Below are 25,129 nucleotides of genomic sequence, written 5' to 3' on the forward strand. Positions count from 1 at the left end.
ATTATCTGGTCCTTGCATCCTGCAGGATTGGGTGGGCAGACTAAGAATACGGAATCTGGATTAGTTGCCAAAAATTCTTGTTCTATTCAAGGGTGTCTTTTTAAAAAAATATTTCAGAAAATTGTGATGGGAGAAAGACATTTTTAAAAAAAATCATTGATTTGGATTAAAAAGGTGATTAAGTAATTAATAAGCAAAAATCATTCAAAGCCAAAAAACAAAGTAGGTATCCTACCAGAAAGGAAAAGTACTGTTAAGAAAAAACCTAAGAGCCACTAAGTGGAGAGTGTATAAGTAAAAGCTGCCTGTCATGCTTCTGTGTGAGAAAAGAAATAGAAAATGATTTGGATTGACTGTCCCAACTCAAGAATTCACCTTCTGAATTTTATGTATATATATATGTCTGTGTGTGCATATATATATATGCACACACAGACATATATGAATATATGTATATACAAGTACATGCATATATAATAGTACTCATATAATAAATATATGTGTATGTATATATATATATATATATGCTTCAGTGGCTGTTAAGTTATGCCAAAAAGATTTCTATTTTGAGGTAAAATTCTAAATTATGGTAATGTAATGTTTCAGATATTACTTCTGAAAGGAAAAGAACAGAGCTTTCTGAATCTCAGGATTGGTCAGACAAGATGTTTTTGTTTTGTTTTTGTTTTCTTCTCTGTAAGGCAAAAAGTAACCTGTTATCAAAGAGATGTCACAAGAGTTGCTATGCAAATAGAAATTTCCAAATGGAGTTGCCACCAAATGCCTCTGTACCCTATCCCTATTTTTGTTTTTATAGACTCAAACTGGTAAATAGTTGCTTCTGAGTCATAAATGATTTCATTCTAGCAGTTTCTGACAGAAACTGGCTCCAAGTTCTGAAAAAATGACTTCATTTCCATGCACCAGTCAGAGGACATGGAGATCCAGTTTGGAAGCTTTCCCACTCGGTTTTCATGTTGGGGTGTTAAAGGCATTTATAAAAGACTGAAAAGTTTTATGGTCTGAAAAGAAAAATTTGCCTCCTGATAATAGAATATCAACAGTGCATTTTCATAGTTTTCTAGTTATCTGTTTTATTCTTGTTAGCATCTGTATATGTTTACAGTATGCCTTGTATTGTTGATACTGGTCTTTTACTAACTTGTGGAAGCCAAGTTTTTGCCTATATTCAGTATTTATTGCTTTTGAAAAAGTGCAAGCTTTTTAAAGCGACATCATTTAAGTAACCATATTTTTATTTAGCCTCAAGTCAGGTAAGCTATTATATGTTTAGAAAATGAGATGTTTTGTGGTTTATGTTGTTATGTCCCTCAAACAGTTCCAGTTTCTAATGACTTCATTCACGTGCACAGCGTGTATTTTTCCTACAGAATCTGAAGCAAGAGCATTGGCTAAAGAGAGGCAAAAAAAGGACAATCACAACTTGAGTAAGTTGGGTTTATTTATGTTCGTGATATATTTTTTTTTTTTTCGTGTCCGGCAACGGATCGCAACCCTCAGTGTCGCGCCTGTACCGGACCGGGACCGGCAACGGGATCGCAGCCCTCGGTGTTGCGCCCGCACCTCGCTCAGCCAGTGAGCGGGAACCGGTCTGTATGTGGGATGCGAACCCTCGGCGGGAGCGCCGCCGCGCTCCCAAGTGGCCTACTGTAGCAGTGCGCCACCGGGCCGGCCCTATGTTCGTGATATTTGATATTGGGGTTAATGATCCTCTATATATCAAAAATGTTTTCAGAAATTTTGGAGAAAAATTGATATCTATAACTGTTAAAGATACATTTTGTGAATGAAACTTGTGTTTCACAAAAACCAATGTATTTTTTTCTTATATTTTATCTCAGATCAATTTATGTATATACTTGTTTTTAGTTTCTGAAGAGTTTTTATTTTTCTTGTTTTTTTTTTTTTTTTTTAAAAAGATGACCGGTAAGGGGATCTCAACCCTTGACTTGGTGTTGTCAGCACCACGCTCAGCCAGTGAGCAAACCAGCCATCCCTATATAGGATCCGAACCCATGGCCTTGGTGTTCTCAGCACTGCACTCTCCTGAGTGAGCCACGGGCCAGCCCTTATTTTTCTTGTTTATAATAGTGGATTTTTTTTTTTTTTTTGGGTGAGAGGGAGACTTGATCCCCAACTACCCAATTATAAGTGTTGCTCACACTGGAACTTATTAACAAAAGATGATTATTGGATCACCTTCTCCAGTGAGATTTGAAGGAAAAAAAAGTGAAACAGATCTGAAGGGGAGTAGGCTCCCAAATTTCTGGCTTTAACTGTGACTTAAAAAAAAAATGTCCTATAACATTTAAAATATATGTATATATGTTTTTCAGAAGTGGGTCAAAAGAAGATCTGAACCCTTGACCTTGGTATTATAACACCACACTCTAACCAACTGAGCTAATCAGCCAGCCCCTTTAAAATATATTTTTATGTGTTTAATTTACTCTTGATCAAATCTGTAAGCTTTTTCCTATAAAAACTTAAATTTTTGTTTAATGTAAACAAGAAAGAGACTGTACAGTTAAAAAAAAAAGAAAAGAATTGGGCTTGGAGGTAGGAAATAGTTTGTGTGTGAATTTCTCATCTCATTGCCTCATGTCCTCTTTTTCCTAAATTGATTTTTAAGAATATGAGTCACATATAAGCACTTTCTCCTTATAAAAATGATAGAATAAGGCCAGAGTTCTCCTTTAGACCCCAGGAATAAGCATGGTTTGTTTCAGCTTGGTGTTGCTCTTTGTGGCCTTTTTCTACATATTGAAGAATACAGTTCACATACATACACATAGCACACAGAATAAAAATAGCATTATTTTGTGTACGTTTTACACGGACAGTATCATATTGTTCATATTCTGTTGCTGTGCTTTTTTTTCCTGAACAGCATGTTCTGATGAACTTTCGCTGTTAGAAATCTAGATCTATTTACTTTTTAAAAATTGATGCATAGTATTTTGCATTGTGACTGTATGATATTTAGTAATTCCCCTACTGCTGTGTGATTATGTTTCTAGGGTTTTTGTTTTTTTGTTTTTTTGTTCTTTTTCCTATTATACACAATGCCTCAGTGAATGCCTGTCTCTTTGTGTATGGGGGAGTTTGTTTCTCTAGGTTAGGTATTAAGAAATGGAATCACTGGGTCCCCTAGGGTGTTAGTTTTTACTTTTAATAGCTGCTGCCCTCCCCAGGTCCCATTTCAGATCTGAGAAACTTTCCTCATCTTTTAGCCAAGGTCTTCCTCCAGCTTCCAAGTAATTTTACTCTAAGATATTTCTTCTTTTAAAACACCTTAGAAATAAGATAATTAGGCATTATCCAAAACTTCTCTTAACAGAGATGTGGAAAATTAAGTTGGATCTTGTTAAAAACAATATACATACCTTTAATTAGGCACCTGAACTCTCAAGTTCAGGGTTGTCAGTAAAGTGCAAACATGATTAGCTCACTCTAAGGGCTATAAAACTATCTTAAAGTCTCATCTAACCGTTGAAAATTAATACTCAAGGTTAGATTGCTCCTTGGCCTGTCCTTCCTCTTCTAGGAATGTATCTTGTAAGAATATTTGCTAAAATGCACAAAATAATACATTCATTTATTCACTAAATCATTTCACCATTACTGTTTGTTGAGCCCCCGGCTTGTATGAGGCACCTTCCTACAGCAGCGAATCAGACAAATGGGTTGCACATCCTTAGGAGCTTACATTTGAATCAAGGGCGGTCCTCTATATATCACTGAGTGAGAACAGCAAGTGGCAGCATATGTGTAATATTCCATTGTGTAACAAGAACACACTGTAGATGGATGTGTTTGTGTGTTTTGTTTATATGGATGTGTATGTGCATGGGAGCAGATCTAGAAGTCAAAGGCATATAGATGTTGGATGGTATGTATTTTTTACTTTTTCCTTAATACACTTTTATATTTTTGAAATTTTTTACAAGCTCCATCATTACTTCATCATAAGTAATTGGGTAGGGAAGTCACTAAACTAAAAATAAGATGTGGCACATCTAAATGTTGATGGTGAACGATGTCAGCAGTATGCTGTTAAGTGAAGAAAGAAAGATGCAGAATCATTTTTGGTGTAATTCCACTTTAAATGTATCATTCTTTATTTAACCCATATTTTTGAGGGCCTATTATGTGCCAGGTGCATACAGTTGCTTGGAATACAACAGTGAATAAACACAATAAATAAATAAATGAAATATGGGACTATTAGATGGTAGAACGTTCTATGAGAAGACGATGGGCAGCCAAGGGAATAGAGTGTCAGGGTGGGCATGGAAGGTGGTGGATCAGTTTTAAATAGGGTGACAGGGAAGTGGCATAGGTAAGTTTGAATCAGAACCTGAGGGAGAGCCATTCAGGTATCAGGAGGAAGAGTGTTCCTGGCCAGGGGAACAGCCGTGTGAAGTCCTAAGATGGGGAATATATCTGGCTCAGTTGAGGAACAGTAAGGAGCCAGTGGGGCTAAAGGAGAGGACACAGGTGAATCGCAGTAGGAGAGATGCTCAGAGCGGGAGAGGAGTAGAAAATAAGGTCAGAGGGGTGGGAGCCCACCAGATCCTTGTGGGTTGCTTCAAGGGCTTGGCATTTCTCTAGGTAACATGGGAAGTGATCAGAAGGTCTGGAGCAAAGAACTGACATGCTCTGACTTATATTTTGACAGGATCCTTCTAGCTGCTGTGTTCTCGATAGACCAAATTGGGTAGGAGCAGTGGGCAGGGGGTGAAGCCAAGATACCAGTTAGGAGGATTATGATACTCCAGACAAGGGGTGATGGTGGCACCAATCAGGTAGCAGTAGAGACTGGAAGTGGACAGATTCTGGAAATATTCTGAAGGTAGAGCCAACAGATTTGATGATGCATCAGATGTGGGATGTGAGAGAAAGAGAGGCACAGAATGGATTCCAAGGTTCTGGCCCAAGCAGCTGGAAGGATGTAGTTACCACTAAGTGAGGTAGTTACCTTTAGGCCTGTAGGTGGAGCAGATTTGAGTGGAAAAGATCAGGAGCTCATGCTTGAACTGGACAGCCCAGTGGATCTCCATATGGTGACAACTGGTAGTCACTCAGACATGTGAGTCAGGTGTTCAAGGGAGATGTCTGGGCTGGAAACAGAAGAGGCATCTGTGTGCATGTGGTATCCAAAACCTTGATGCTAAATGAGATTACCAGAAAGTGAACGTGGATCAAGAAGAGTTCCAAGGACTCTGTCCTGGGTGTACACTTGCATCACTACCCCAAGTATGTTTGTTTTTAGAGCATAAAAATAATCATGAGGGATATATAAGAAACTCAACAGTGGATCATAGAGGGCTTTTATTTCACTTTATGCATTTTTATATTGTTTGAATGTTTATGATTATTATATGCTTGGTAAAAGTAAGAAAAGAAGTCATGCTTAAGAGTTTCAAGGAGGTTGGTTAGTGGATCAGAGATCCAAAAATTCCTTTGACGATCACTTAGTGTTTCTGTTTTATAAAAGTCTAATGATAAGACTTAGTATTATATAAAACTGATTTAAACTTTGGAATAATCATTCAGCCAAGAAAAACTGTAGTATATGTTGGGAAAAATTAATAATATTATGTATCTAAGTATACAGAGTATTAGTAGGTCAGGTTGGCTGGTTAGCACCGTTGGTTAGAGAATGGTGTTATGACACCCAGGTCATGGGTTCGCATCCCCCTAATATTAGTAGGTCAAATATAAATATATATTAGGGTATTTAAAGTAAAATATTGACAACTTTAACCTAATTTATTAGACCTTAAATTATTTGCAATTTATTTGCTAGACTAGGTAAATTGGAAACATTTATTACTATCTCATATGCCTTACTATTTCATCCTCTTCTAAGATGATGATAATTGAGTTGAACATACAACTGGATTTATAAAATAGGAGTACTGTTAAGATGCATGTTATAAATAAAAATACTAGACTCAGGCTCTAGGGCTGTGCTATCCAGTATGGTAGCCACTTGCCACTTTTGCCTATTGGACACTTGAGATGGGCCTACTCCAAACTATGATGTGCTGTAAGTGTAAAATACACCTAGGAGTTCAAAAACTTAGTATGAAGAAAAGAATGTTAAATACTTAATTTATAAATTTTTATATTGATTACATGTTGAAGTGGTAATATTTTGGATATAATGGATTTAATAAAATATTAAAGATAATTTCACCCCTGTCTTTTTACTTTTTTAATGTGGCTACTAGAAAATCTAAATTCCATATGTAACTTATAATGTATTTCTATTGGGGAGCTCTGGGCTAAAGCAGAGAGGTTTTTGTATGGCCCATGAGCTAAGAAATTTTTTTTCATTTTTAAAAGGTTAAAATCAAAAGAATAATATTTTGTGATATGTGAAAATTATATAAAATTCAAATTTCAGCATTATAAGAAAATTCTAGTGCTTTTCATTAGTAGACTTGCATTGCAAAAAATTGTACACAACAATTGTTATATTTTGAATTTTGTCAATTCAAAATTTGTGGAAATTTGTTTTCTTTCTGATTATGTAAGTATCTACATAATATCCTCAATTTTGCTGTTTGGCCCTGAAAGCCAGAAATACTCACCATCTGGCCCTTTGCAGAAAATTTGCCCCTTCTCTGTGCTAAAGGATTAGGTTTGAGTTCAGGCTATTCACCACTTATTGCTGGGTGTCCTCACCAAGTCCCTAGTATCTCCTAGGCAATTTTGTCATTTGTAACTGAGGTTAGTAACTCTGATTTTAGGGTTGTTATAGGATCAAATGAGAGACTGTATATGTAAGGGCTTTATAAATGATAAATTTCTGTTCAAACATGTCTCGTTTTTTAGAGCACTTTAATTTTACTACCAAAAACAGGGGAAAAAATAGGTTCAGGTTTACGTTGTCCGGACCTGATGAAGTAGTGTGCACATGCCTTTAATGAGATATTCTAAATGCATATATGGCACTGTTACTAATTGCTCTTTCATGTGCTCTTTTCTTGAAGTTGAACGAAGAAGAAGATTTAACATAAATGACCGCATTAAAGAACTAGGTACTTTGATTCCCAAGTCAAATGATCCGTGAGTACAATTGCATGTTAATCTGCATCATATAACTTTTGTACCTTAATGTTTTTTCTGCATTCAAAAAAATGCAGTTATAAAAACTAGAGTAAAGAAGTCCCCCCTCTTCCTTTGGTTCCGTTCCTAAATAGTTCTTACACCTTTGTTTCAGTTAGTCTAATAATAATAATAGCTTATGCAGTACAGAGATTTCAGTGGCTGTTAAAGCAGTCTGTTGACTGTTTGCTCTCTGATTTGTACAATATCTCTAAATAGGCCCTGGTGAGTAGATATTGGAGGCTTCAAGTTTTAATGATGTTCAACAGATAAAAGGTCAATTGTTTTTATGAAAACTTGCATACTCTTTATAGATTTTATCAATTTAGAAAAAAAGTAATTTTAATCCTCTTATTAAGTACAAGTCAGCTAATTTGGATTTCAGCTTTTGGTCTCCCTCCATCCCCCCTTTCAGAGATAACAGCGGTAAAGATCTTCTGAAGCCTTTCCTCCCAGCTTTATAGTTACATGTAACATCAGCAACTAGCACAGTAAACATACAATTTTTTATCCATTAGAGATTGGCCCATTCGATATAAGGGACTGGAGTGTGTATATTTTTTAATGGCCCCCACAGGCCTTCTATGAAATTAGCCTTTGAATATGACCTTTTAGCTACTTAATCAAATGTAAAGATGAAATAAGCATTACTCATGCAAGGCTTATTAAATTTGCTATTCATACCATTGTCAAGGAATTTGTAACAAAATAAAATACAACTATTACCTGTTGTGAGGTGGTTTCGATGACTGTGCAAGCACATTTCCATCTTCAACATTTTGCTTTCCAGGTTTCAAGGAAAGGCATTTTCAAACTCGAAACATTCAAATTCTCAGTCTGCAGCACAAATTTATCCTACTAAAGGGCTGTGACCTTCATTTCCTATAGTCAGTCTTGCATGATAGTTGAAATTGAATTCCCATTTTCCTGTTCTTTATCAGCTTTCACTTTTTAGCATATTCTTTTAAGCTGTAGCATGTGAATCTCTTTAGTAACATATTATGAAATTATGGGGCCGCAGTGAAAGCTGCTATTTGCATATCTTCTTTCTCCATTGTATTAAAATACTTACGTGTTTATAATCTGAACTGATAATGATCTTTAATTGTAGGCATTGTTTTAAGATAAAGCAGACTATAATCTGTGTGGTGGTTTCCCCCGCACCACGTTCCTAGAATATGCACAGAGACATAGTCTAACTGATCAGGGTCTCAGTCCCATACCCTTTCTTCCCCAAGAAGTGTGCTTTTGTTGATTTTATGTATTCGGATCTGTGGACATTCTTGTTTGAAAAAAGGGTTTCTTTCATTACCAAAAAAAAAAAAAAGAGAGAAAAAAAAAGAAACTTTAAAACCTCGTTCTTTAAGCCCAGAAGCATAATTGATTGATTGGGTCTCACAAGGAAGCCAAAGCCAAGGTAAATGGTTGAAATAATCACTTCTTAAAACCTGAGTGGCTGCTCGAATGTTCCAATACTGGTTTCTCACCTTACTGGTCTAGGTGAGGCCTCATCCATTATAATTCCTTTTCTCTCTGGCTGCTAAAGTTTCCATTACTTTGATTTTAGCCCTAAATGTTAATTCTCTGTGCTCACTCCGGGTACCTCAGGACACCTCCCTGGGTTGCCATCTTTGGCGCTCAGACCTCAGGGATCAACTCCAGGGAATCCTCTGGGGGCTGTAACAGTCCCTCTCCTGGGGGAACTTCTGTTTTGTTCTTCATCTAACCCATATGAGGATCAATTACTTGGTGGCTTGTTTTAATGGCCCTCCATTCACATGTCCCACCTGATACTTCACATCTGCTTTCAGCAGCTGTAGATTGTAGGATAGATGGTTCTCCATACATCAAATTGTTTTTGTGTTCATCATCCTTATTGTCATTATTATGAATATTTTCTATAAAAGGGTTCAGGTTAATTTACAGTGATATAGAAATATTGTATATTATAGTTCATTCTTTATTATTTTTTTAGAGTGCTGTAAATTTTTTTTTTTTTTGTCTTTTTTTTTGTCTTTTTTCGTGACCGGCAACGGATCGCAACCCTCAGTGTCGCGCCCGTACCGGACCGGGACCGGCAATGGGATCGCAACCCTCGGTGTTGCCCCCGCTCCTCGCTCAGCGAGTGAGCGGCCGGTCTGCATGTGGGATCCGAACCCTCGGTGGGAGCGCTGCCACGCTTCCCAAGCGGCGCACTGTAGCAGTGCGCCACTGGGCCGGCCCATGCTGTAAATTTTTTAAGGCTCTTTTATTTATATTTTAATGGTGCTCTTAATTTTCTCATGTACGGGTGCATTAGAGCTATACTGATAAGAGCTGAGAGGCACCAAACTTAGACTGTCTGGGTTGAAATTCCAAAACGGTTTCTTACCAGGATCTGACCTTGGGGAAGATACTTGTGTTCTTGTGCTTCATTTTTCTCATCTGTTAAAAAAGAGGTGTCAGAACGTTCCTAGCTAGTCTAGTTGTTTTGAGGACTCAATCACATAGGAGGAAGAATAGTATAGTGGCTCAGGGTGGGAATTCTAGAGCCAGATTCTCTAGGCTTCCTGGCTCTGCCACTTCCTAGCTCTGAGACCTTGGGCAAATTACTTAACCTCACTGTGCCCTTAGTTGCCAATCAGTAAAATGGGGATCATATTAGTACCACCCATTTAGGTCATCACGATTAAATGAATTGTAAACACTTTAAAAAGTACCAGGCACATAGTAAATATTATTAAAAGATAGCTATTTTATTATTATGTTGAGCCTTTAACGCAGTGCCTGCTTCATTATTTGAACTGTGTTCTAAACTTTTCACAGCACATTCGTATAAAGTGTCTACTTTGATGCCAATGACATACCTACGAGGCTACTTATCCAAGAGTAGTATCACCATTTTGTAGATGAGGAAATGGATAGAGGGATTAGATAACCTGCCCATGATAACTCATGATAAAAAATCTAAAGATGCCACTTTGTGCCACAAACTCTCAAGTAGTGGGATCTCACAGAATTGTTTACCATAGCTTATCCTGACTGGGTAAATTTTTATAGTCCCTGAAACCTGTAACTAATTGATACAGTGTTTAAGAATATCAACTTTGTAATCAGCATACCTAAATTTAAGTCCTGACTCCACCATATAGTAGCTCTGTGATCTAGGACAGGTTGAATTGTCATCGTTTCAATATGTGTGCAATGTCCCAACCTTATAAGGAGCTTTTAAAGTAAGGTAATGTCTATGGAGTGGGTGGACAGCATCCAGCATGTGGCAAGCACTCAATGAATGGTAACTAATAATGTACAATTGTTGTTACATCTTTAGAAACTGAATGCTTTGAATATTGAATTTTCATTGAGCCTCAAATCCTAAAAAGAAGTCTGTTTTCCTCCATTTTCATCACAGAGACATGCGCTGGAACAAGGGAACCATTTTAAAAGCATCCGTGGACTATATCCGCAAGTTGCAAAGAGAACAGCAACGTGCAAAAGAACTTGAAAGCCGACAGAAAAAACTGGAGCATGCCAACCGGCACTTGTTGCTCAGAATACAGGTACCTGGCGTGTGCTGTGTAAATTGACTGCATGCTACTGACTTTGAGATGGGAGCAGGAATTTAATGAGCCATAAGGGAATTGATATCCGTGATTCTAATATGGTCCATCCTCATTATTTGTGGATTCTGTATTTGTGAATTCGTCTACTTGTAAAAATTTATTTGTAAACCCAGAATCAATATTTGTGGCACGTTCATGGTCATTCTCAGACATGTGCAGAGTGGTAAACTTGAGTTGCCCATTATGCTTATTTCCAGTTGAGGGCGAACAACTCTGCCCAATGTCGACACTGCCTTCTTGTTTTGGCTCATGTACTATTAACAGGTGTCCTTCTTATGGTCTGTTAAGTGTCATGTTTTCCATATTTTTGTGTTTTTTGTTGGTGATTTTGCTTTTTGAAATGGTCCCCAAGCATAGTGCTGAAGTGCTGTCTAGTGTTCCTAAAGCCAAGAAGGCTGTGATGTGCTTTATGGCAAAAATACATGTGTTAGACAAGCTTCCTTCAGTCATGAGTTCCAGTGCTGTTGGCGGTGAATCCAACTTTAATGAATCAACAATAAATATTAAATAAGGTGACTTTAAACAGAAACACATTAAACAAGGTTTTGCGTTGATTGGTTGATGAAAATGCTGTGGCTAGAGGTTGGCAGAAACCTAATCCTGTATTTCCCCTAGAAGCAATGCTTCAGTATTCACAAATTCAGTGTTCGCAGTGACTTTATAGAGCATAACTACTGCAAATAATGAACATTGACTGTACCTGTTAAATAAAAAGATGCCTTAGTATTTGTAGCTTGGGAGAAGCAGTTGGTGGTTAAAGCTCATATTTATAGGGAACTTGGGGACACCCAGGAGATCTTATAATAAGGATATAATTCTTGGAAATAGTTATGGATGGTGGAATTACACCATATGTATCTTTAACTTAAACTAGATACTGTTAGAGGGAGAAATATTTATTTTACTGATATGTGCAATTTGTCCGTCATTCCATTCAGCAAGTGTACATACCAATGTAAGCAGGTGATGGGGGATCCCTCTTTAGTATCAGCTTCTGGTATTTCTCTCAAGTGCACAGCCTCTCGTGCTGCATGTAAGGACACAAATTCCTCTGAAACTGCCCTCAAAAATTGACTTTCTGCTGTTGATCAAAGGAGTTTGCAAGGGTGATTTTAACTTACTTGCCGACTTTCAATGCAGCCTACCTGTGAGTCAGTGATCCTTTATCTTTTTGAGTAGAAGGACCCACCTTTTACTAGATTTTTCCATAGAGCAAGCATTGTTTTTTGGGTTTCTAGTGCATATATTTATGGAGCTATTTTATGGAATGGCAGTGCAAATTACAACACCTTAAAGACCATCATGTTTCACCTGGAGGTATTCATTCCAGATATTGAACTTACTGAACAGAGCAATTCTCTTATAATAGTGGTCTCCAGTCTTCTGAATGCTCCACAACACTTCACATTTGGAGAAGTCACATCTCCCACTCACTGCAGAGATCCTCAGCCATGGGGCAGGGAGGTGGGAGGCAGTTCTTCTCTAGGGGTGCATTTTAGCATCTGAGTAGTGAAGTAGAGGTTATACGCAAGTTGAAAATCTTCCTTCCCCTCTGCCCCACCTCCTTTGGCTTTTGTCGTTTGTTTTATGTCCTATCTCTTTAGTAAGTAGCCATAGGTATTTAATCTCTTGAACCCAGTATGCCCATTTATAAAAGCAGCTTGCACTAAGGTGTTATTTCCTTATACGAGTACCAAAACATAATAACTATTTTGAAAGAGAAGCGAGGTTTTGTTTTATTTTAAGGTTCCAAACATGTATATTCATGTGAAATACAAAATATCATGAAATATGTGCATTGGAAATTCCATGGTGATGATTTCTTGGTTTTCTTCCAGTGACAGTGTGAGGCAGTTTAAAACATTTGCATATCATAGAAAACATTATTAATTAGGAAAACTCTGCAATGCAATAAAGCCAGAGTTCTCTAGATGAGATTTATCATTCTATTTAGAAATCTAAGTAACACTTTTATCAGCTGATACACATTTTAAAGGACACAACATAGGATTAGAGTAAGATACTTGCCTCTCTTAATCCAACTTTGTTTACTTTGAGAAGACAAACCATGTGCATGGAGGTGCAGTTCTTATTAGCATGTTGGTGTAGATTTACATGAGTCCATGTTTCCAGCTTGGGCTAAGAGCTTCCTTTCATTTTCACCCTAAGTGATGCATGCAAAAATTTTCAAAGAAGAAAGAGTGTGAAACCTTAATATCAGCAGAACTGTCATTTTATTAAACAGCCCAGGGCTTTAAAATGGTACCTGGAGAAACTTGCATTTTTGGAGATTGCATAAAGGACCATGCAGATACTTGTGTGACATCTCAGGCTCCTGTCTCTTACTCTTATTGGATTCACAGAAGGATCTTGCAGATCCAACAGCCTTTAATAGAGACTAAACAAGACTTTTCAGATAAGTATATTGCTAGGCTTGTAGGCACAGGTTGAGAGGCCAGTCCATGTGGAGAGTACTTTCCCTCTCCGATGAGGCAAGGTGACTTGCTTCACATTTATATTCTATTACATGTTGCATCACAGACATAGAAAGGATGGTGACATTGGCATGTAGAAGCAGAATGCTTATCAGGGATTAGTTGGGGTCTCTGTGATTCATTTTAGGAGTGTCCAGGGATATGCAGAAAGGAAAAAAGGAAAGAGCTTGCTTGGAAGGCATTTTGAAATGAGGTACTGGGGGAGTCACTGATATTTAGGAAGTGGATCAGTCAGCTAGTGCTGCTGTAACAAAGTCCTACCAGCTGGGTGTTTTAAACAACAGAAAGTCATTTTCTCACAATTCCAGAGGCTAGAAGTCTGGGATAAAGGTGACGGCAGTGTTGGTTTCTTTTGAGGCCTGTCTCATTGGCTTGTAGAAGGCTGCCTTCTCCCTGTGTTTTCTTGTGGTCTTCCCTCTACGTGAGCCTGTATCCAAATCTCCTCTTTTTGTCACCAGTCCTGTTGGGTTAGGGCCCACCCATATGACCTCATTTAAACTTAAGTACCTCTTTACAGACCCTATCTGCAAATACAGCCACATTCTGAAATACTGGGGGTTAGAACTTCAACGTATGAATTTTGAGAGGTCACAATTTAGCCCATAATAGGAAGATATATGAAGAAAGTGTAGTTCATCTTATAGATGAGAACTTTCTTGTGGAAGTAAAGTAATTTTCTTGTGCCATGATGACATCGGTTAAATGATGCTTCTAAAACTTCAGTTACTTGTACAGAACCTTCACAACTTTTGTCAGCACTATCAAACTTTTTTAGGTCAAAGTGACCTAGTGTCTTAGTAACTTTTTCATATATAAATTGAAAGAAAAATAGCATTTTAATTTTATTTTTAAATAACCACAGTACTTACTAATGGGATGTGCTTGCCTGTTGGGCACTGCACAACTTGAGAAACCTCAGAACCGCATTGGATACTACCATCCTTGTTTCCCATTCCACATTCGTGTTGATGCAGTACTTTTTTTTTTTTTAAGTCACAGCAACCACCCAAAACCCAGCTTTGCAATGATATGGTATGACTGAAAAATATGTAGCACAATCTAATGCTGAAACAGATCTTGAGTTTAGTAGTTCTTGAGGTAGTATCACCATTTCCCTTGAAATTTTAAAATATTGCCAGTACCCTGTGAGTTCATTGTAGCACCTCTGGGTACCTCAGTACATAGTTTAGGGACCATGAAACTACATTACTTCTTACTTAATATTTTCCTTTTATCGTCTCACATTTAAAATTTTTACTTTTATGTTTTTTAACTTATCCTCATTCTGAACATTAATATCTGTGAGAGACTGTCTCTGTCTATTTTTAATATGTAATAAAATCCATATACCACCCAAAAAACCATCTCATCCACTACTCATACATATATATCTACCACCGGTAGATAAACTCAATTTGCTATATAGAGATAAACTCTGTATCTCTGTATAGTAGTGGTACTATACTTGAGCAGATACAGAGTTTATAAATTTAAAAGAGCAAAAAACTTTTATTTTGATAATTCATTGTTTTTCTTCGGTGTCTAATTTTTTTAATAGACTTAACTTTTTTGGAGCAGTTTTAGGTTCACAGTAAAGTTGAGTGGAAGCTACAGAGATTTCCCGTATACCTCCTGTCCCCAAACGTGCACAGCCTCCCCCATTATCAACATCCTCCACCATAGTGGTACATTTATTAAAACTGATGAACCCACGTTGACATTTCATTATCCTCCAAAGCTCATAAGTTGCATTCACTCTTGGTGTTGTGTATTCTGTGGGTTTGGACAAATGTGTAATGATGTGTATCCACCATTATAGTATATCATACAGAATAGTTTCATTGCCCTAAAACTCCTCTGCATGCCACGTATTTCAGTGTCTGATTTTTACTTCTATTATAGGAACTTGAAATGCAAGCTCGAGCTCATGGACTTTCCCTTATTCCATCCACGGGTCTCTGCTCTCCAGATCTGGTGAATCGGATCATCAAGCAAGAGCCCGTTCTTGAGAACTGCAACCAAGACCTCCTCCAGCATCACGCAGACCTAACTTGTACATCAACTCTTGATCTTACGGATGGCACCATCACCTTCAACAGCAACCAGGGAACCGGGACCGAGAGCAACCAAGCCTATAGCGTCCCCACGAAAATGGGATCCAAACTGGAAGACATCCTAATGGACGAGACTCTTTCTCCTGCTGGTGTAACTGATCCACTCCTTTCATCTCTATCCCCTGGAGCTTCCAAAACTAGCAGCCGGAGAAGCAGTATGAGCATGGAAGAAACCGAGCATGCTTGTTAGCAGATCTTTCCTGCTCTGCATCCTTACAAACTGCTTTCTTTCTTGAATAGCAGATTTCATAATTTACCTGAAGGGGTTTTCTTGATAATTTTTCTTTAATATGAAAAATTTTTTTCATGCTTTATCAATATAGCCCAGGATATATTTTATTTTTAGAATTTTGTGAAAGACTTGTATATTCTATTTTACAACTACAGATGCCTCCAAAGTATTGTACAATAAGTGTGCAGTATCTGTGAACTGAATTTGCCACAGACTTCAGCTTTCCGAACAAGAGGATTTGGCCTCAGAGAAATGTCTGTCCATTTTTATTCAGGGGAAACTTGATTTGAGATTTTTAAGCCTGTGACTTCCTTGGAAATTAAATGTAAATTTTAATTGAAAGAATGTAAAGCAACCAAAAAAAAAAAAAAAAAATCAAAAAAGAAAGAGGAAAAGAAATCCATACTAACCCTTTTCCATTTTATAAATGTATTGATTCATTGTTACCACCTTAAAGATACAGTACCCTTCTAGCAGCATTTAGTCTTTATACTACAAACTATTTAAAGAAATGCTATATTCTGTAAAAGACAAAAAAAAAAAAAGCCATTTTCATGAGGATTGTCTGGTTAGAAAATATAACTGATACCAACTGAAACTGAAGGGAGTTAGACCAAAGTTCTGAAACATAGTTTAGTCTTGCTCTCTTTAATTGAGATGTTACAGTTTTCTTCATCAATGAGCATGATTCAATTTTTCATAAGATGTATTTTGTTTTGAAATGGAAATGAATGTCCTCACAAAGTAAAATATTGAGGAGCACTGAAAGTTTGTTTCACTTTTTTTCTTTTTTTTTTTTCATTTTTGCTTTTTGATAAGACAACCAAACTGGGCACATTTCTAATTGGCTTTACCATTTTTATTTTTAAATTATGTTTTAGTATTCATTTGATTTGTACAGATACTTTATTATCATTGTTCTTTTAAATATGTTTGTATTAATTTGTAAGAGTATGCATCTTAAAATGACAAGGTTTCAATATTTTTACAACTCACTGGTGGTTTTCCGCATTCTTTGTACACCCATGAAAGATAACTTTTATGCAAGGTCTTGTGTTTAAAGAAAGCTTTGCAAATATTTTGTATATTACAGTCTCACTCAGAACTGGTTTTTTGACACATTTAAGGTGTAGTATTAATAGGTTAAAACCAGGCTTTCTAGAGAAAATAAACTTACATATTTATTTTTAGTGATACAAAAATAGTATTCTTGAAGACTGATAACCATAGCATTAATACACCCATTATGGTCATTTAAATTGGGGTTTATTTCAATAAACTTGCTGAATTTTGTTTTTAAAGAGAGAAATACTGTATTGGCAAATTACTGTTACTTGATAACAATGTTTTAACAAGCAGTAATGTTGTAAAGTTAGTTTCAGTGCATTATCTACTTGTGTAGTCCTATGCAATAACAGGAGTAGTACATGTATCCAGCCTAGATGTTTTTTACAGAAGATATATAGTGTTACAAGCCAGGCTGTTGAATGGAATTTCTCAGTAGCAGCCTCCAGTTGAATAGCAAGTGGCATAAAGCATATCTATTCAGAATGAAGTGCCTTAAATATAGCAGTAGTCTTTTTTGGACGAGCACTGACTGAACTGTAATGTAGGAGAAAGTTTCAAGATGGTATCTGTAGTCAAGAACATGTAGCATGGTGCCTATGTAGACAATATAAGAGCTTCCAATTTTCCTTCAGATATTTTTAATATTAAATATATTTTAGTGACAAGAGTGCCAACTTCTTTGATCAGGAACCTTATTCAGGAAGTTTTTTTTTATTTGTTTTTTTTTTAAAGTGTTTAAATGTCTAATGTGAATTGGTGATGGGTAATGGAGGGTTCAGAGAGAAGTGATTGTCAGATGTATAGATGGATGGTTTAGGTGAAAATAATCAACTGCATACTTCCCATGCATGTTGGGCAATGAGAATCCTTGGAAACATTGATGATGCTATCAGTTTTATAGCTTTATTACTTAAGGGGGTAGGGAAAATTTGTTCCCATTCTTTCAATCCCCTTAATTGCATAGCTTTTTTTCTAGCATAGTGATGCAAATCTGCATGAACAGCTAATTGTACCATAGTGTTCACTGATACAATCATAGCATTGTCTATTTTTCTCTTCATATTTATATGGGGGTGGGGAGGCTAGGTGTGAAAGTTGAAGATCATGATGCTATGTTGCTAATTTTCCTTAGCCGGTTTTGATGGTTTTTAAAAATAGAGCAAAGTTGACCGATCCACGGTCAAGGGAATATGGCCATGGTTAAGCAACCTAATACAAAGTTTTGTTGAAAGAAAGCATGGCATCTTATACCACTGCCTGACTCTTGCACCTCCTGAGCTTGCCATTGCCTGCTTTCCTGTCCCCTTCCTCTTAAGAGACAATTTCTGGGAGTGGCAGGCGCTCAAGCCTAGGAGAAAGCTGCAACCTTAGGGGTGGTTTTATTTATTTCTTTTTTGCCAAATAGAGTGTGGATTCATTTTAGGGATGAGTTAAGCCAAGAGGCAGTGGTTTGGGTTCATTGTGGCAAGAGAAATCCACACTGCTCCCCCATCCCTGAGTACACAATTGTGACTCGGGATTGGGCCTCCATATGGAGTGACCAAAATGCCAAAATGCCTTCCTCTGAGTAAGGCAATGGAAATACCAAACCTTCTGACTTTGCCAAAAACCATACAACCAGTCTGGTCATACATAGGATGACAGAGTTCTTTCTGGTTGTTTTTAAACAATAAAGCAATAAGAACAAGTAAAACACATAGGAAATTAAAAGATATAAAATAAAGCACAAAGGAATGCACTTACTAATATTTTTGAAAAATGCACTGGGGAAAAATTGATGTTGATAAAAGCATAAAAAACCCTATTTCTTGATAAAAATGACAAATGACTGTCTCTTGCGGACGCTTGGTACTGTAATGTTAATAATAGTCACTTGTTGTTGGATGCAGCAATAATTTCTGTATGGTCCATAGCACTGTATATTATGGATCGATATTAATGTATCCAATGAAATAATTGAATTGTTGTTCTTGATAGCCTCATTAAAGCATTTGGTTTTTTCACATAGTGGTGGCCAATTGTGTTTAGTTAATGCCAATTTTGAATGTTGTTTGCCTTATCAAAAAATGGTAGCGCACATTTTCTTCTGGTTTAATGAATAACAAATTGCGTGAAAATTTTTAAAATGCCAGTAAGTACATTTTTTGTTTTAAATGCCACTCTAAGATGTTACTTTTAGGTTTTAAACATTTTTGATTACTTTATGACTTGCACTCAGATGAACTATAATTATGCAGCTTTTTTCCCCTCTGAATTTGGGGAGATTTTAAACTCCCAAATGCCAAGAATTCATTTTAGATATAGAGGCTTTATTTAAAATATTTCAGTGAGAGGTGGCTTTAAAAAAAGAGAAATTGTCAGAGAAACCCTTGCATATTTACAGAAAAGATACTGGGTTTTTAAAATACAAATTTACCATAATGAAAGCTTAATATATCCAGGCTGCCAGCTCCTGGCTGTTTTTTTTTTTTTTTTTTTAATACAGTACTTAAGAATCATTTGATAAATGTTGGATTTGAATTGGTAAGTGTCAGACAAAACATGTCTTTATTCCCTAGCTAGACCTTAAACTTCTGCCCTTTTAAAAAATATATTCTGGTTTAACCTCTAGAGAAAATGAGTGAGAAACTTCCTGTAATGCTTCTGATCTGACTGTCAGCTTTTTCTTTCTTTTAATTTTTCTCCTCAAGTTGTAATATACAATAATCGAGGCCTTTCTTTTTCAGGGTTATTTGAATTACTTTTATTTCCTCTAGAAATATGACTGTGATGTCTTAAAATCATGTAAAAGTAGGAAGATTTTCTGTCTGAACTAGAGAATTTTTTGGATGAAACTGAAGGCAGGTAAGTTGAAAACTGTGGCTTTTCGTCCCTGGAGTGGTCTGCAGCAGAGCCTTAACCCAAGTTTCTGCCCTGTCGTTTGCTTGTAACAGTCCCTTCACAGTCCATGATCATCCTTAATCTCTGGCTACCCTCTATGCACCCACACAATTATGTATTATAGCAGTGTTACCTGAAGATCAGGCATTCACCTACAACTTGTATGACTTTATTTCATATCCTCAGACTTACATTTTAAAATTTTTTTATTAAGCCAGTCTGCTTTATAAAACACTATATCCATGAAATGACAAAGCATGGGGTCTCAGCTAAACTTCCTGGGTTTGAATCTTATCTCTGCCCATATCCAGTTTTGTGATTTTGAGCAAGTTACTTAGCCTCCCTGTGCCTCAATTTCCTTTCTGTTCATTGAAGACAATAATAGTAGCTACTACACAGTGGTATTGTGAAGACCATTCAAGTTAGTATACTAGAATTTTTGCTTGGCAGTACACAATAAACAGTAAATGGTAGCTGTTTTTATATTATTATCATAATCACCTTCATTATTAAAATAGGAAATACTCCTTGAAACATCTAAAATCATTATAAGTATTATCTGTGGCATGTTCACCACATTTGGAGAAACACTGCAGAATAACATAGGTCTAAGATTTGTGTGAATTGGCCAGGTGACAGGAGCCACATGCTTCTTTGGAGAAGAGGACCTCACTCTCCGTAGGACCTGGGGTTAGAATATTTTAGAGAATTAATAATAAACCTAATTTGTCATATTTTAAAAATATCTTCAGTACAAATGACTTACAATTTGTATTGTATTAAACCTGTACACTCTGCATGTGTGCTTCTGCCATGAGAATAATTATACTCTGTTATTTCTAGAAAATATGCCTTGCTGTAACTGAAATCTCTATTAAATTCCCTATAGAATTAAACTTTTAAATCCTTTGTGAAATATACTGATGTTATGCAGCTAAGAGTGGTGTCTTGACTATATCCTGCCTGTTCACTTTTCTACCGATATTGAAATATTTATCGGGGTTTTATTTTCAATTGTACTTACATTTGATGACTTCTTTGGAACACCATCTGAGGAGTTAATCTTTATAATCCAGCCAACATAAATGAACTGTTAGAATTACCCTGTTTTTATTTTTTTGTATTTGCCAAGATTTAATGCTTCGCCAAGTAGCATGAGGAAAGCTCGTTTAAGAGGAGTGTTGTAAAGGCAGATTTTCATTATCTTTAGAGAGAGGTGGAGATGATCTCCATTCTTTTCTGCCACATCTGAGACTCAGTAGCAAGGGGTTCATGTTTTCACCTGTACTAACATGATTCCATAACATACATTTTTTACAGAGTATAAATGAAGGAGCTTCAATTCTCCCATTTTCTCAAGAGGCATGTACCCCACCTCCAAAAAAAATGCAGAGCACATCTGCCATATTAAAATTGTCAAGGCCCTGTGCATACATAGAATTTAGGCATAGTTAATTGCATTTGTGTTCAATATTTATAGGTCTTTGAGCCTGTTACCTATACCAGATATTCTGGCAAGTAATGTGAGTATACACAAAACCAAATAAATCTTAGCAACATGTCTAAAGGGTAAAGACAGTTTGCTTTTGAAAAATTTGCATTTTAAATTTGTAATTATGGAGTCAGTTGAAGATATATCCAAATGGGTACAATTGTCACTCAAAACTTCTTACATATTATTCAGACAGCAAAATCTGTGTAGATAGAACCACTAAACTAGTGTTTCCCAAACTTTGCTTTATGGAACTAGTTCCACAAGCTGTTCCAGAAGCTTTGGGGAATGAGTTCTAGGAGATGGGGCTGGGAGGCCAAACACTATAGTTAATTTTGAGAAAGAAAGTTAACTTTGGGAAATGCTGGGCTAAACAAATTTGAACAGGAATCTCTACTGCAAAACTTCTCAAATTCTAAAATATGCTAATGTGCCTTGAGAATTTTCAGGACTGGGAATAGTAACATAGTATTTCCAGTTGTATTTGGCCACAGGATTTTGTGTGTGTGTGTGTGTGTGTGTGTGTGTGTAAAATACCTGTTAATGGTTCCAAAGAACATAGTTTGGGAAGTTCCAGAGATTTTACAGATATTATATAGGGTTGATAAAGATAATTTCTTCTGTTTTCCCAAGGTAATTATGCTTATATTTGTTTATGATTCTGTAGGTAGAAAACATTGCCATTAAAAAATTATTCCCGAAAAGACAAATTAGCTTAGGTCTGCATCTCCAATTAAAATACAAAATTCTGGTTAAGGAAAACTATTGCCATTAAAAAATTATTATTCCTGAATTTTAAAACTGACATTTTTTGTGGTGATACACCTGTTCAATGTACCTTTTCTATGAATAGTAAAATAAAAAGTCCTTTATATTACATGTCTCCTACCTCTTTAAAGGTGGACAACCTAGTGTTTGGGAAGTAGGGTGGAAATCTTGGCTACAGGATAATTGATTTATAACTTTATGTCCTGCTCACTGGTTTTTGGCAGAAAGACATTAGGAAGAATTGTATGGTATTCAGAATTGACATAATCTTGTCAATGCTTTCTTTTTTAATGCAGGCAAGTCCTAACAGATGGACCAGGTTATATCTCAAAAGTACAGTTGTTAATTGGTTGTAGGGAATCCCATTAAAGCTACATTAATCGTCATATGCTTACAGTGTATTATAGTACTAAGATTGTTCTAGAATTTAAACACTGTATTACAAAACCAGAGGAAAAACACATTAGCACATGTTTTCCACTCCTTACAGATGAGATCAGAAATTTCTTTCATTCAGTGTTTTTTAAAATATATTTTTTTAGCCCATACTCTTTGCCTGGGAATAAATGGTTTCACTCCAGTGGAACAGAGGAATTTATCGGCTCATATTACCTTAAAGTCCAAATGGTAAATGTAACTTCGTGTATGCCTGGGTTCAATGGCTCAAACAAGGCGTTTGTTCTGTTTGCCTCTAATTTTCTTGGCTCTGTCCTCCTTTTTGCAGCTGGGTCTTCTCTACGACATCTCTTCTGGCAGTTTCAAAGTCCAGTGGAAAGCCAGCATCTCTTTCCCAGTTGCTACGGCAAAGTCTCTGTATTGGTTCTGATCAGGCCTGCTTGAGTATGGTCACCATAGCCCAAAGATGGAACATATTAATTGGCCAGGTCTGGATCACATGTCCACTCCAATAGATTTATTCAGCAGCACCTAAGCCGTGTGGATCAAGAGCAAAGAAAGTGAGATTTACCCAGACTCTGAAGGGTGGTGCTGCTCTCAAAAGGGGGAGTAGTGGATTCTGAGTAGTCAAAACAAAGATCCTCATTACCGTAGATGTCAAGAGGATTTCACAAGCTATGCTTTTGCCAGTCTCTTGCCCCTCCCAGATGCATCAATTTGAAATTTTTCTTTCCTCTACCCTTCACCCAGGGTGATGGAAATGGAGGAAAGGAAAGTATTAAGTCCCTATCGCTGTATCTCCCTCATCACCATCATTCTTGGCTAGTTTTTCATCAACAGTTCGCCAGCTCTCACCCCCTACTCGGTCCTCTACCACAGGGAGATCCTAAGACCCAAGCTTTGCCATAAGATATTCAGAGGACTCACGAGGCACACGTTCCTCTAGATGCACATGGATTCCTACTTTTGTCGTTTCCAATGCCCCCTGGGTTATCAGGATGTTTTCAGTTGCACATGGCAGAAACCAAACTCCATTTGGATTAAGCCAAAAAAGGAGATTTATCATTTTACATTACAAGAAACTCCAGAGTAGAATTCAGAATGAGCTCACATACTCAAAGGACAATTCATGAATTGGTTGCACTCTCTCTTACTTAGTTCTGCTCTCTACGTTGGCTTCATCTTACGCAGATTCTCCCTATGAGGTGGCAGAATATCTGATGGCCACAAATACACCTTTGCAGTTCATCCACCAGCCTGGGAAAAGCATTTCTCTCCTTCTAGAAACTCACTGGCCCAAGTTGGCCAGCATGTTTAATTCTGGACCAATTATTGTCAGAGGATGGGATACACTGATAGCCCATGCCTAATCCTTTCTACTCCACTGAACAAAGGTGGAGTAAGTCCCTCTAGAGGAGAAAGGGGCAGCCCTGAAAACTGGCAAGTCCTCCCTCAAGTTCTCTTTTCTGCCTGTGAGTGTCTACTTGCTTTTCCAGCAGTTAGCTCCTTATCTTTCAGGTTTTGGATTAAATCTTACCTTCTCAGAGAAGAGGGCATTGACCACCTTATGGAAGGGAAGCAACATTTGCATTTTCTTAACACACCATCTTGTTTATTCTTTCAGAGCCCTGGGTTTTTTGTTTTGTTTTTCTTATTTTCTTCTCTAACCAGTTTGAGCTGGCTTCCTGTCCTTCGCATATAAAATATTCCTATTTGTGATCAATAGAAAAGGGCTGGCAAGTTTTGCCACAATATTGTCAATAAGAATATACAATCTTATCTTTTAAAAAAAAAATAAATGAAAGTACTAGGTTAAGAGAATCTGTTTGCTAGGACTGTTGAAATATCTGTTTACAAGCATCATGTCATCACATCTCATTTACATGTATTCTTGGGATAATAAATGTTCATATGAATTAACTTACAGATAGTGAAACTTATCTCTTTAAATGGCCAAAATTTTATCTTCACTATTTTTGATGATAGGCTTTCTCAAGTGTATTATTCTCTGCCTCTTGAAACAGAATATAATGAATATAATTTTTCCTGTGCTTGATGGCACAGGGTCGTCTTTAAGATCATTACTACATTGTGCTGTAATACAGTGGTGTCCTTGGAGGCTTTAGAAGCGTAATGAAGGTTTTGGTCCCTATATTAAGTGGCCCTAGAGAGTAGCACTCTTTCCTCCCCACCCCTTCAACTTTACTGCTATAGCTCCACTGTGGGCTTAGGAGAACTGCTGATCCAGTTAAGTCATTAAGAGTTAACAAAATTGAGCCTTATATGAGAAGAATGTGCTCTGTGTAAATGTCTGGTTATTCTCCTGTATGTGAAATCCATAAGCTTTAGTGCTCTGATTTTGACTGTGCAGAAACTTTTTTCTGCTCTCGTTTTCCTATTTTCTCACTGGACATTGGCAATAGAAGTCGTTGGATATGTAACCTGGTTAAAGAAGTTTTACTGTAATTAGAAACACAGGTTAGGCTCCTCATGGTCATGGGATTCTGTTTTGCTAAGCTACTTATAAGCCATTCATTTTTCTATACATTGCAGGAATTCTATTAGGTGAGTCCAGCTTAGACGATGACAGGGGTCAGCAAACTTTTCTGTAAAGGGCCTGAAAGTAAATACTTCAGGCTTTGTGAGCTGAGAGGCAAAATCAAGGATACTATGTTGGTACTGGTATAGCAACTGAGAAAAGAGATTTCCATAAATTTTTCATTGATGAATTTATAGTATTATAAAAATAATTGAATCTAATTTTTGTAACACATATCTACTAATGAGAAGAATGGAATTCTTTTTTGGGGGGGGGTGAGTACCATTTTGCTTAACTGAAGTTCAAAGCTAGGGTTCCCTGGCCTCAAATTGATTGTAAATGTTTATTTGTAAAAGCCACTCTTATAGCTCAAGTGCTATACAAAAATAGGGGGCTGCCATTA

General features: G+C 36.8%; 1 protein-coding gene across 7 annotated transcripts in view; it reads left to right on the forward strand.

Annotated features, from left to right (window-relative positions):
- MITF (microphthalmia-associated transcription factor) overlaps nt 1-18,658 on the forward strand; it is a 211,317-nt gene extending 192,659 nt beyond the window's left edge. For 5 of the 7 annotated variants that reach the window (XM_008567205.1, XM_008567207.1, XM_008567206.1 and 2 more), the window contains 4 exons: nt 1,392-1,448; nt 7,026-7,101; nt 10,532-10,679; nt 15,140-18,658. In XM_008567205.1, coding sequence (XP_008565427.1) covers nt 1,392-1,448; nt 7,026-7,101; nt 10,532-10,679; nt 15,140-15,541 — 683 coding nt within the window. In that variant the 3' untranslated portion in view covers nt 15,542-18,658. Of the gene's footprint in view, nt 1-1,373; nt 1,449-7,025; nt 7,102-10,531; nt 10,680-15,139 lie in introns of all 7 variants that reach the window. The other 2 variants (XM_008567203.1, XM_008567208.1) reach the window with 2 other exon arrangements.
- The last annotated feature ends 6,471 nt before the right edge of the window (nt 18,659-25,129 follow it).

This window comes from Galeopterus variegatus, unplaced genomic scaffold (genome assembly GCF_000696425.1).
Source record: "Galeopterus variegatus unplaced genomic scaffold, G_variegatus-3.0.2 Scaffold303, whole genome shotgun sequence".
Lineage (NCBI taxonomy): Eukaryota > Metazoa > Chordata > Mammalia > Dermoptera > Cynocephalidae > Galeopterus > Galeopterus variegatus.